Source organism: Manacus vitellinus, unplaced genomic scaffold, assembly GCF_001715985.3.
Source record: "Manacus vitellinus isolate BGI_N305 unplaced genomic scaffold, ASM171598v3 scaffold_0_pilon, whole genome shotgun sequence".
Classification (NCBI taxonomy): Eukaryota; Metazoa; Chordata; class Aves; order Passeriformes; family Pipridae; genus Manacus; species Manacus vitellinus.
In genome coordinates, this window is record NW_021938789.1 from 26,024,405 (window position 1) to 26,037,962 (window position 13,558).

General features: G+C 35.4%; 1 protein-coding gene across 5 annotated transcripts in view; it reads left to right on the forward strand.

Annotated features, from left to right (window-relative positions):
• Nucleotides 1-13,558, forward strand: part of FAT1 (FAT atypical cadherin 1) — a 105,947-nt gene that overhangs the window by 67,324 nt on the left and 25,065 nt on the right. For all 5 annotated transcript variants that reach the window (XR_001920293.2, XM_018069914.2, XM_018069923.2 and 2 more), the window contains 5 exons: nucleotides 3,875-4,150; nucleotides 4,364-4,574; nucleotides 6,644-10,711; nucleotides 11,325-11,521; nucleotides 12,921-13,074. Coding sequence is in view for 4 of the 5 variants with exons in the window: in XM_018069914.2 (XP_017925403.1) it covers nucleotides 3,875-4,150; nucleotides 4,364-4,574; nucleotides 6,644-10,711; nucleotides 11,325-11,521; nucleotides 12,921-13,074 (4,906 nt within the window). In the remaining variant the exon portion in view is untranslated. The remainder of the gene's footprint in view (nucleotides 1-3,874; nucleotides 4,151-4,363; nucleotides 4,575-6,643; nucleotides 10,712-11,324; nucleotides 11,522-12,920; nucleotides 13,075-13,558) is intronic.

A 13,558-nucleotide genomic window follows, 5' to 3' on the forward strand; every position in this document is an offset into this window, starting at 1 on the left:
TGCTTGTCCACTGGAATCTGTGCGGCAGCATAAAGTAACATTAGTGAGTGAGAAATCAATTGTAAAGTTAACTTAAACACCTTTCACTTGAATCTAAGGTTTTGGGTATATTTAAAATTATTGCATTTATTTAACAAATTGCATATTTCTAGTTGTGTTTACCAGTGTGGAGAAAAACTGCATGCCTCAGCAAGTAATTTGACAAGTGATAGAATACCTGAGCAAACCATTTGTAGTGACTGAGTCATGTTTATTCCTTAGCAAAAATATTTTTGTTAATCATTCATATTTAATAGTGCTGTACATTTTGAGGAACTATCTCCTTATCTGTTCAGTCCAACAGTGCCTTTTTGGAGAATGTCTCGTTATGGGTCATTTTAACTGCTTCACTAGCTAATATCAGAGAGAGTTGATGCTAAATCGTGATGTTATGATCAACAGATCTCTTTTCAGTTAAGCTATTTCATTGGATATGTGGTTAGTCCCACAGGTACTAATGCTGGTTTCACAGTCACTACATTCCTGGCATTTAACTTAGTACTTTGAACGTTTTTTGTGGCGCTCCATTCTAGAAATGCTGTTTTACTGTTTTCAATTTGTGTAGTGCCAGCAGCACAGGTGGACATGTCTTCAGAGCAGAAGATTGATCTAACGCAGTTGCTCTGGAGTTACATACCCTCTCACCTCCAATTTTGACCTAAGTTTCTGTATTTCCTAATCTGGGGGTGAAAATAGACATGAATTTAAATAGAAATTTTAATTTAAATTCATAAATTTGATACTCTTGTCTTTTCACTTGCTGTTTTTCTGAGTCTGAACTTAATCACTTGGGGGTGGTAGTTTAATAAAAAAATTGCTTTGAGTTCATTTTGAAAACATAATATCCATTAATGAAGTGTTGTAATTGTATATGGCCTTTAAACCTTTTACTTATAAAAAAATACGTTTATAGTTTGATTTGTATTTAGTGTCGGGTTTTTCTGCTGTTTGTTTGTTTTTTAATTTGTTGGTCATCTTCATTTTTCATTTTCCTGAGCCACCAATGTTCAGTGAGCAGGTGCTTTTACTCAAATGCTTTGTAAGTGACTGTGTTGGACCCTTCTGTCTTTCTTCTTCCAAGAGGCATTAAAATCTATTTTATTTATACAAAACTTAAAAATAAACCAACAATTGTGCTTGTGTTGCTTTATTGCTCCTCTCTAATCATGACAATATAAAAAGATCACATTTTAAAGATAATATTCATTCTTACTTTTCATTTTTCCAGTTGAATTTGGTAGTAAATGTATTTAAAAACTTGTCCTAATATGCATCCTGGGTCACCTACCATTATTTTTTTTCCCCCACTGAAAGTCAATATCTATTCCAGCTCTTTGTTTCCTTTCTTTAATTGATTTCTATTCCATGACAAAACCAAACTCCTTAGTCTCCATAGCAACATCTTGCAAGGGATTTTATCACTCTGCCAAATGATTTGTTTTTTTCGTACTTCTTCAGTTTTCTGAGAAATCTAGTAGATTGTGGGAGGCATTATTTTCCTGTGTGGTGATAGTCTGTATTTATCCTAATAGGCTGCTTAAAACACTGAAAAACTACCTATGTTTATGAATGTTTCCCTAAATGTACTGTTTTGTGGATTATGCATAGCAACCTTACGCTACATCTACTAAAAGGCTTTTAAAGGCTATGGGCACACGTACACGCGCATGCGTGCCCCCTTCTCCACCCTGACTGGTGGTCTGGAGGTGGAGCCCTGTGTTATTAACAGCAAGTCTCACATTAGCAGTATTATCACCTCTCTCTCTCTTTCAAGCAGAACATGAGCGTGATTTCCATCTTGTCTTGGTGACTTGTTTCTATTTAGTAGCTTATTGCAGCACCACTACTTTGCCAGAGTCTCATTTTTTATTTTATTTCATGCAGTGTCATACACCCTATTGTTCTTGATGAATAAGACTGAGGCAAAAATGTAGTCTGGAACAGGCTCTCCTCCTCCTTCATTGTTCTTTATATTTCCTTATGGTCTTGCTTACCCACAGATTGTTTGACAGTTTCAAATAAATTTAAAGCTCTTTTTATTCCTTACCTGCCTTATTCCATATCTGTGTTCTGACTCTTGAGATTCCACCTTTACCATCTTCATTTCTATTCCCTTCTATATGCTTGTTTGTTCTTTTTTTATTATCCAAGTGAAATTCTCAGTGAAAACAGTCTTTCTGGTGACATTTTCTTCAGCTATCAGAGTTGGCAAATCCCAGTTTTTGGAAGGACTTTCCTATCTTATAATACAAAGTTATCTGAAGAATTTCACACCCCGTTGTGTTTCTTGACTCTCACTTCCATTAATCAGTCTGCCTGGTGATACAGGACTTCATTACTTAGTTGCAGAAGTCTTTTTGTTGTTACTTAGAATTAAATCCTTCCTACAGTTTCCTCTACTGTTGGTAGGATTTGTAGGATATATTCAAGGACTGCCTATGCCTCTCTGGAAGTTATTTAAATGTTTTCAGCCTGTATTTAAATTCACCATTAGGACAAATTTGTTGTTTTGGAGTTTAGAGTAGTAGTTGCAACCTGGGCTAATAGCCCCACATCTGAAATAAATATTTTAGGAATTTGTATGACTCCTGTTGGTAATCTTAACACCTGTTTTTTTTAGTACAAGTTTTAATATAAGACACCGGTTTTATAAGGGTAAAGTTTCCTCTTCCTATAGCAAGAGGTATGGCTTTTCCTAATTATTTACCACCATCAGGATTCATCTCATCTAGTTTTCTACTGCATGCAGTTTGGTACCTTGTCTAAATTACATCTGTAGACTCCACCAGTTACCAATGGAAAGCAATAAGTATCTTCAAAGACAAATTTAACCCACTTATGATATCATAAATACCTGTTGATAGTCCTTAATAAATTTATACAAGACACCTAATTTCTGGATGGTTAAAAGTATGGCTGTATGTGCAGCACATAAAGAACTGGGATTTCGCTGTGTATTGTTGGAGCTTTGCTGTCTACTTTCCCACTCCTGTGCATTACAGTTATTCATCTGATGTTATCACTGTTAAAGGAAAGGATGATGGCTGTCTTACCCTTTTTATACAAAAATTTGATGCTGTGAAAGGCAAATGGGCGTGCAGGCATCTTGTGTTTGTTGAACATTATTATTCAGACAAAGAAAGCATTGCCAGCATTGCACATAGGTGAAGCCAGCTAAACTTCTGCAGAAAAAAAACAATTTAAAGCATCCAAGCTAATTTAACTGTACCTTCAGGGAAATTTTGTTGGTGATCAGTGAGCTATGCTGAGATTGTGCTCCATTGCTGGAGAAGAGTAAGGAATACCTGCAGTTCTTTGAAATAAGATACTTTTGTGGGAATTTCACCACTTTTCTGTTCTTACCTAGGCTTGGAAATGTAAGGAGCTGAAAGAGGATTGGTTTTGCATGAGGGCAAGGGGGAGTATTATGCATCCACTGCCTTGAAAATATGTTGCTTAAAATTCTAAATTTGCACCAAAAAAGGGATTTTTACCCACTCTAGGATTTATATTGAGAATTTTTAACTTTTTTTAGTTCCAAAATTACCAAGGAATTGCTTTTTGTCTTGCTTTAGATAAAAATCATTCCCTTTAACGTATCTAACCTAGGACATTTCTGGTCGTAGAGTTTTCTGGTTTGGCTTTGGGGAACGTGAGGCAGATTTGGATTTAGTAAGAGTCTTCTCTATACCTCTTGGATCTTTCCTGCTCCCAGAAAAATAAAATTGTCTTGTGGTAGAATTATTTCATAATTATGGTCTGATTTTTAATGAAGTATCCTCCTTTCATCTCTGTTTACCATATATGTTTTCCCCTTCCCATTATATCATTTCAGGTGTACATTAAAGTTATAGACACAAATAATCACAGGCCTCAGTTTTCTGCTTCAAAATATGAAGTTGTTATACCTGAAGATACCATACCGGAGACAGAAATTCTGCAAGTCAGTGCCACAGACAGAGATGAGAAGAATAAACTGATTTATACGATGCAGGGCAGCACTGATCCCATCAGTCTTAAAAAGTTTCGTCTGGACCCTGCAACTGGCTCTCTTTATACATCAGAAAAACTGGATCATGAGACCATGAACCAGCATATTCTTACAATAATGGTAAATAAACACAAGATTTCTTCTGTTGTCAATGGCAAAGAGATACTTTTTAATGTCTTTTGTCCCCATAATTCAAACATTTATTGGTATGTTTAATTTGTATGCAACCTTTGACCCTGTGACTGGAACAGATCGAACCTTGAATTGTTACTCATATTTAATGAACTATTGAAATAACAGTACCAATTACTAGTAATATGCTAACTGTTGCAGGTTCGAGATCAAGATGTTCCTGTGAAGCGCAACTACGCCAGGATCGTCGTTAATGTTAGTGATACAAATGATCACGCTCCGTGGTTCACCAGCTCTGCCTATGAAGGACGGGTGTATGAGTCAGCAGCTGTTGGATCAGCAGTACTCCAGGTTACGGCATTAGATAAGGACAAAGGGAAAAATGCAGAAATTATGTACTCTATTGAATCAGGTATATTGACTTTCTTACATCTTCAGTTTATTTTGAAACAGTGCCTGCTGATACTTTGTTTCAACGGCAGACACCTAAAAACATGGCTGTAAAAAAAAAAGGGTTAGTGCAGGTTTAAGTGTCATATTCTGAGAGGTTTATTGAAAATACAACCTCAGAGCATTTAAAAGAAAACTACAAATATTCATCTCAATCCCTTAGCTATTTATGTTATGTAGGTGTATTTGGAACATTGTAGTAGTAGGAGAAGAAAAGGTATCTTTTAACCCTTAAAAGGGGTGTGGTCTTTAGAAATGACAGAAGCATTAAATTCAGGTCTAAAAAATGCATTCTATTTTGCTAATGTTAAGTCATATTCTTTGTGACATAGGCAAAGCAAGGATTTGATGAAAAGAGTAAGAACCTGAGACAAGTGCTTTTATGTTTAGTATAATGTGTAAGTAAGGAGCTCAAAAATAACTTTAAAATATCCATATACTTAATCCCTAGATAATCCCAGTTTTTAAATTAATCTTTCTGGTACATGTATCAAGGAAGGGGTTGCTTTCCATGGTTCCCACAGGTTGATTTTAGGTAATGGGACAACTATTCTGGTCAATTTGGCATTAAGACTCCTTTCAGATTGCAGGCCAGAAAAGAGGATTAGGTATGGCTGCTTATTTTTAACCTCAGAATATCTTCCTGAACTTGTCTAGAACAATGTGATTCAAATGATGGCAATTTTGAATAATATGAAAACAGGATTGACATTGAGTTCACTTACCAGAGGGAAGTGTGTTTTGGTTCAGTCCATTAAATCTGGTTACAAGTTTGCCATTGCCAAGGTCCTGAGCTATGTAGACACTATGACTGGGAAAAAATTTATATTTCATTACGTGTGTGTGTGTGGTACTACTTTAAAGGTAAAAAGTAATTTAAAATAAAAATCCCAGTAACAAGCATAAGAAACTGTATATAAAAGAGAATAGGTAAAAAGTTATTCAGTTACTGTTGCATGCAAAGTGATATGCACAAATGCTTTGTAAACGATAGGAATTGTTTACTGTAAATATTTTCCTTTTCTTCCCCAAAGTGTTGTTTTGATATGAAAACATACTTTAACATTGTATTAAAACAAAGCTCTGTTAAATGTATTTAAGTGTCTCATAAGTTGCTTAAAATTCATGTTTGTTTTCTGTTATTTCTAGAAATATGACATTTACTATGTTCTAAGCATATGGAAGGAGCATTCCTTAAATGCTTGTAATAGCTGCCTAGATTTGTAATGGGATATTCTAAGAATGCCACTGTGTTTAAGAGTCTCCACTAAAAAAAAAACCCACAAAAATCCCTCTTGCCTACTCATGTGCATAACTCAGAAGTTCTTAATGAATTTTTTCTATGCTGAGAAAGTGGCTTTAGTAATGTGATTTTTTTAGGAAAGTAAAATGTTAAATCTTGTCATATTTAGTACATGAACCAAATATTATATGCAGTTCATCTATATATTTGAAAATATGAAGCAAACAAGTGTATATCAAATGGCAGCTAGTTATTCTCAGCAGGTATTATTTTTGTTCTAATACTATCACAGCGAATAAATTGACTGTGTATCAATAGGAAGTTGAGAGATAACTATCGGTCCAATTCAAAAAGATTATTTTTGAAGTAGTGATTTAAACAATACTTGCATAAACAATTAAGATTCACAAGTGTTTATTCATTAAAACCCTTTTTTTTTTTTTCAAAACAGTATAGTTTTAGATTATAAAATGTAACTTCTATTGCACTGATGTTAACTTCTGAATGGAAGTTTCTTTCAGCTACGGCAGATACTTAAGTAAGCTAAACCAAAATTTTAGCATTTATTTTCAAGGCTTTGCTAACTATATTTTATGCAATATTTCCACAAGTAAACTTAGAATTACTGCTAACTCTCAATTACAGAAAACTTTCCAGAGAGGCTAACAAATGTTTGTTCAAAAAACTCTGTGTTCTATCTATGTCTCTTTGAGCTATAGAGCTAAATAAACAGTCATCCTTTAAATTCTGTACACCTCTTTCTTAATTACTTTTCTCTTTCTTCACAGGGAATATTGGAAATTCCTTCCTTATTGATCCCGTTTTCGGTATGATTAAAATTGCAAAGGAATTAGATCGTAGTAACCAGGAAGAATACAACCTGATGGTAAAAGCTACAGACAGAGGAGATCCTCCAATGAGTGAAGTAACCTCTGTGCACATCTTTGTTACGGTTTCTGATAACGCCTCTCCAAAATTTACAGCCAAAGAATATTCTACAGAAATCAGTGAAAGTGCCAGCATTGGTAGTTTTGTTGGAATGGTTACAGCATACAGTCAGTCTTCTGTAGTTTATGAAATAAAAGATGGTAATACAGATGATGCCTTTGCTATCAACCCGAACTCAGGTGTCATTGTTTCTCAGAAGATACTTGATTTTGAAACTTTACCTTTTTACACTCTAACTGTGCAAGGAACAAACATGGCTGGCTTGTCCACTAATGCAACAGTTTTGATACATCTTCAGGATGAGAATGACAATGCACCAATTTTTATGCAAGTTGAATATACAGGACTCATCAGTGAATCAGCTTCAATTAACAGTGTAGTTCTGACTGACAAGAATATCCCATTAGTAATTCAAGCTACAGATGCTGATAAAGAATCTAATGCTTTGCTTGTTTATCAAATTGTTGAACCATCTGTCCGCAAGTATTTTGCCATTGACTCCAGCACTGGTGCCATTCGGACAGTAATGAGTCTGGACTATGAGGAGACAAATATTTTCCACTTCTCAGTGCAAGTACATGATATGGGGACACCACGTCTATATGCAGAATATGCAGCTAATGTTACTATTTATGTAATTGACATCAATGATTGCCCTCCTGTGTTTTCGAGAGAATTATATGAGACATCCATTCTGGTTCCAACCTATAAAGGCGTGAAAGTCATCAGTGTAAATGCCACTGATGCTGATTCAGGCATTTTTTCACAATTAATTTATTCCATTATTGAAGGCAACATTGGAGAAAAATTTTCAATAAACCCTAAGACTGGAGATATAACAGTACAAAATACAACTCAGTTAAGAAGCAGATACGAATTAACAGTGAGAGCATCTGATGGCAGATTTGCAAGCACTGCATCTGTAAAAATTAATGTGAAAGAAAGCAAAGCAAGCCAGCTGAAGTTCACACAGAGTTCTTACTCTGCAACAGTGCAGGAGAATTCCACAGAGGCAAAAACAATAGCTGTTGTTACTGCTATAGGGAATCAAATAAATGAGCCTTTGTTTTACCATATTCTAAATCCAGACAGCAGATTTAAAGTAAGCCAAACTTCAGGAGTCCTTTCAACAACAGGAATACCATTTGATCGTGAACAGCAAGAATCTTTTGATGTGGTCATAGAAGTGACAGGGGAAAATAAACCATCAGTTGTTGCACACATTGTAGTTAAAGTCACAGTGGAAGATGTAAATGATAACGCTCCATTTTTTGTCAATCTTCCGTATTATGCTGTTGTTAAAGTAGATTCTGAAGCAGGCCATGTTATTCAACGTGTCACTGCAGTAGATAAAGATACAGGCAGAAATGGAGAGGTGCATTACTATCTCAAAGAACATCATGAACATTTCCAAATCGATCCTGCTGGTGAAATCTCACTGAAGAAGAAGTTTGAACCAGACACACTAAATAAAGAGTATCTGGTCACAGTAGTGGCAAAAGATGGAGGAGAGCCTGCTTTCTCTGCTGAAGTTATAGTCCCAATTACAGTTATGAGTAAAGCTATGCCAGTGTTTGAAAAGCCTTTCTACAGTGCAGAGATACCAGAAAACATTCAGCTCCATAGTCCTGTGGTACATGTACAAGCGAACAGCCCAGAAGGACTTAAGGTGTTTTACAGCATCACAGGTGGAGATCCTTTCAGTCAGTTCACTATCAACTTCAACACTGGAGTTATAAATGTTGTTGCCCCACTTGATTTTGAGTCTCATCCAGCCTATAAACTGAGTGTTCGAGCAACAGACTCCCTAACTGGGGCACATGCTGATGTGTTTGTAGACATAATACTGGAAGACATCAATGATAACCCTCCTGTGTTTACGGAGCAGTCTTACACTGCAGCACTTTCTGAAGCATCTGTTGTTGGAACATCTGTTGTAAAAGTGAGCGCTACGGACGCCGATTCTGGAAACAATAGGGGGATTACCTATCACTTGGTTGAGGATAACAGTGAAAGTCATGACTACTTTCACATAGACAGCAGCACTGGACTCATTCTTACAGCAAGAACTTTGGACTATGAACAACTCAAACAACACAAGTTACTAATAAGGGCCATAGATGGTGGCATGCTGCCCTTGAGTACTGATGTCATTGTAACTGTTGATGTAATCGATCTCAATGATAACCCCCCTCTTTTTAGCCAATTGGTTTATGAAGCTAAAATTAGTGAACTGGCTCCTCGAGGGCACTTTGTGACATGTGTGCAAGCCTCAGATGCAGATAGTTCAGATGTTGACAAGCTGGAGTACTCCATTCTGACAGGCAACGATGAGAAGAATTTTGTAATTAATAGTAAAACTGGCATTATCACCATCTCAAACCTACGCAGACAGACACTAAAGTCACATTATAATCTTAATACGTCTGTTTCTGATGGGGTCTTCAGAAGCTCAGCCCAAGTCCATATAACTGTAACCAGTGCCAATATGCACAGTCCTGTTTTCAGCCAGAATGAATATGAGGTTGAACTAGCTGAAAATGCTCCGTTGCATACTTTGGTGACTGAAGTTAAAGCAACAGATGAAGATTCTGGTACACATGGCCACATCACTTACCACATTGTGAATGACTTTGCCAAAGACAGATTTTATACAAATGAGAGAGGGCAGATATTTACCTCTGAAAAGCTTGACCGTGAAACACAAGCGGAAAAAGTAATTGCCATTAGTTTAATGGCCAAAGATTCAGGAGGAAAAGTTGCTTTCTGTACTGTTAACGTAATACTTACAGATGACAATGATAATGCTCCTCAATTCCGAGCCACAGAATATAAAGTAAATATTGGATCTGATGTTCCACGAGGTACTTCTGTCATTAAAGTCTGGGCATCTGATGCTGATGAGGGTACAAATGCAGACATCACATACGGTATTGAAGCAGAGTCTGAAAATGTAAGGGAGAATTTAGAAATTGATTCATTGTCTGGTATAATTACTACAAAAGAAAGCTTAATTGGTTTGGAAAATGAGTTTCTTACTTTCCTTGTTAGAGCAATTGATGGTGGATCCCCCCAGAGAGAGTCAGTTGTTCCTGTCTATGCTAGAATACTCCCACCAGAAGTGCCTCCTCCAAAATTTTCAGAACCATTTTATTCTTATGCAGTTTCTGAAGACATTCCAATTGGGACTGTGATAGATGTTATCAAAGCAGAGCATAATCAGACTTTAGTATATAGTCTGATTAAAGGGAACACTCCTGAAAGCAACAGAGATGACTTTTTTGTGATTGACCGACAGACTGGAGAGTTGAAACTTGAGAAGAATCTTGATCATGAAACAACTAAATGGTACCAGTTCTCAGTTCGAGCACAGTATCCAAATGAAGATTATAATGTTGTTTCCTCAGTAGAGGTAAGCATTCAGATAAAAGATGCAAATGATAACAAACCCATTTTGGAGTCAAATCCATATGAAGCATTCATCGTAGAAAACGCACCAGCGGGAACAAGAGTCATACAGGTTAAAGGAACTGACTTAGATTCAGGACTCAATGGGCAGGTTACTTACAGTTTGGATCCTTCTCAAGAGGTAGACATTATAGAGTCTTTTGCCATAAACGTGGAGACTGGCTGGATTACCACTCTTAAAGAACTTGATCACGAGATACGAGACAAATACAAAATCACAGTGGTTGCATCTGACCGGGGTGAAAAAATTCAACTGTCTTCTATGGCTGTAGTTGAAGTTACTGTTACAGATGTGAATGACAATCCTCCACGATTTACTGCAGAGATATATAAAGGAACAGTCAGTGAGGATGACCCTCCTGGTGGGGTAATTGCCATACTGAGTACAACTGACGCTGACACAGAAGAAACCAATAGACAAGTCTTTTATTACATTACAGGTAAATCTTTTGGGGTAATGTCAGAGTAATCATTTGAGTGGTCTTGGAATGATGTACGATATAACTTAGTCTTTGAAATGATTTGCAAGTGTTTGAAACCATAGAGCTGCAAAGGGAGAATCTGTGTCTTAGTACGCATATTAAAAACTTCAGTGGAAAAATTAGGTTTAGAAAGCAGGTCTCAGCTTTGTTTCATGTATGCCTTGCTTAAAATGCTTTCCTATGTTTATTGTTTGCTTATGTCTCAAATTTTATTTTAAAAATATACTTAGACTAGTGATGTAGTTAAAGAACAAATGAAAGAATTTTCACAAAATAATAGGCTATTAATTTCCAATGGAGTATTTTATTGTTTTTACTTAGCATATGTCTTGATATAATGTTTTCTATAATGCTACATGAATTTCTGTATTGATTTTTATGGATTCTGTTGACCATAGTTAAATTTGCTGTATGAGCATCTACTGACAATTTTTATCTGGGAAATGAAGCTATTTCTCTTGTAAAGCCATAGAGAGTGGGTGCTTATTTGCATTTACTTTTTTTTCTTTTTGACTATACCTTAATTTTGATAATGTTACAGTAGCAATAATTATTTCTTTTCATATTTCAGGAGGTGATCCTTTGGGACAGTTTGCTATTGAAAATATACAGAATGAATGGAAGGTCTATGTCAAAAAGCCTCTAGACAGGGAAGAAAAGGATAATTATCTTCTAAATATTACAGCTACTGATGGGACCTTTGCAACAAAAGCTGTGGTGGAGGTTAAAGTCCTTGATGCTAATGATAATAGCCCTGTTTGTGAAAAGGTAGGCAGTCTTGCTTTCTGTGTCCAACTGTTTTCATACATAAAATCTACATTTCCACTGAAATTGCTTCTCAGGAGACTGACAAATAGCTATTCCTTTTAAACCAGTAACAAAAAGTTTAACTATTAAGATAGAATGCCATCAAAAAAAAGATACTTCATGGACACGGTTTTTAAATATCCAAAGACAATTCATTGATGGAATTTTGACACTCAATGGGTTTTTGAAGAATATAAAGATAATTGTAGTACATTTCTTCTGTGTTAATGCATGCTTTTCCAAAAGGAATTGTTTTAAGCTGCAACCATGATAGTTTATATGCTTTATTTTATGAAAGAAGCAAGGTCTCAAAGAAGGCTGTATAAAATCACTTAGTTGATACATGTGTGTATTTCCTATGATAAGAGTTGAAAAAACTGGAAGATTATCTTGCAGTTGCATTCAGCAGCACCAAAAATCTGTAATCCATAAATATTTTCTTGTTTCAAAGCTGTCTATCTTACCAGATTTGATAGTCTGGAAAAACGGACATGAAAAATTAGAAATGGAAAAATCCAGAAAGGTAGCCCTTGCAAGATGTGTAATTGCCTTATGAGAAAACCTAGCTTTTTGGTTTGTTTTTTTTGTGTGTGTTTGTTTGTTTGTTTGCTTTAGCACAAACAAACTTTGGACTTTTCATAGTTGAACACATATTTGATATTACCAGGTGGAAATCTTACCTTGGACTAGGAAGGGCAAGTATAGAACGAACATTATGTTTCTTTTCTTAGTTGATGTTTATGTTGGTTATATACAGACTGCCAAGTCAGGGTTTTTATCTTTTTTTATTTCTTTTTCCCTGTGTTAATATTGGTGTTATAAGATTCAGTACTTCTAATTTAACATACATTCATGAGATGGTTGAGCTGCAGGGGTGCTTAGTGCCTTTAAATTCTAAATCCTTTTCCCTATTTTTTTATTTTATCCAGAAGCTTTTGTGTCACTATAAGAAAGGTAGATATCAATTTCTTGCAGATTGAGACAGACCTAGAAAAGATGATCCACCAAAAGAGGAAAAAATGAAATTAAGAAAAATTTATAACTCCTATTTTGGGAATGCATTTGATTATTAGTTAATCATTTACAAGTGTTTAGAGTTCTTAGCAATGCAGTGATGTTCAAGAGTCCCTCTAGTTGCAGTATTAAATACCTTTCTGAATAATCTAATAAATGGGAATTAATTAATTAGAAAATCATAAGTTCTTTTAATTTTCAGCTATTTCATCCTCTGGTTCACTTCATATGTTACCAAACATTTTAACAGAATATTATTTCCTCTGTCATTCCTTCTTCCCCTCACCTTTACAAGCTCTGCTTGCTGCATGTGTTTAGTCTTTCAATGTAACTTTAAATCTTGCAGACTTTATACACTGATTCCGTTCCTGAGGATGCCCTTCCTGGCAAACTGATAATGCAGGTATCTGCTACAGATGCAGATATTCGTTCCAATGCAGAAATTACTTACACACTGCATGGCACAGGAGCAGAAAAATTCAGACTCACTCCAGACACAGGTAATAATACTTTATACACTATACAAGATGCCAGTCATCACCTCATTTTATAAAATGTTTTACTATTACAGTAAGACATACATAAATGTCAGTACTTAAACTTTCTTCTAAGAGTTGCTTTATTGTACAACTGTTTAAAATGTGAGTTTCTACTACACAAATACTAATAACATATTGAATAGAAGTCAAGCAAAAGGCAAGTATTTTAATAGATGAGAAACTAAAGAGTAAACAGGGTAATTGCCTCCAAGCCAGAAATTTCCATGCTGAAGTGACTGGAGTAAAAGTAGGCTATAAAATTTGTTCTTTTTATATTCATCGTAGCAGTAGTAGTAATAATGGTTTATTACTGAAAATATCTTTACCATCAATTGTTTTGGTATATTAAATGGGATGAGATATATTAAATTTGAGGAGCAACAAATTTTCTTTTCATAGTAAACATCAAAAGCACCTCCAGTTTTATTGGAAGCATTATATAAGT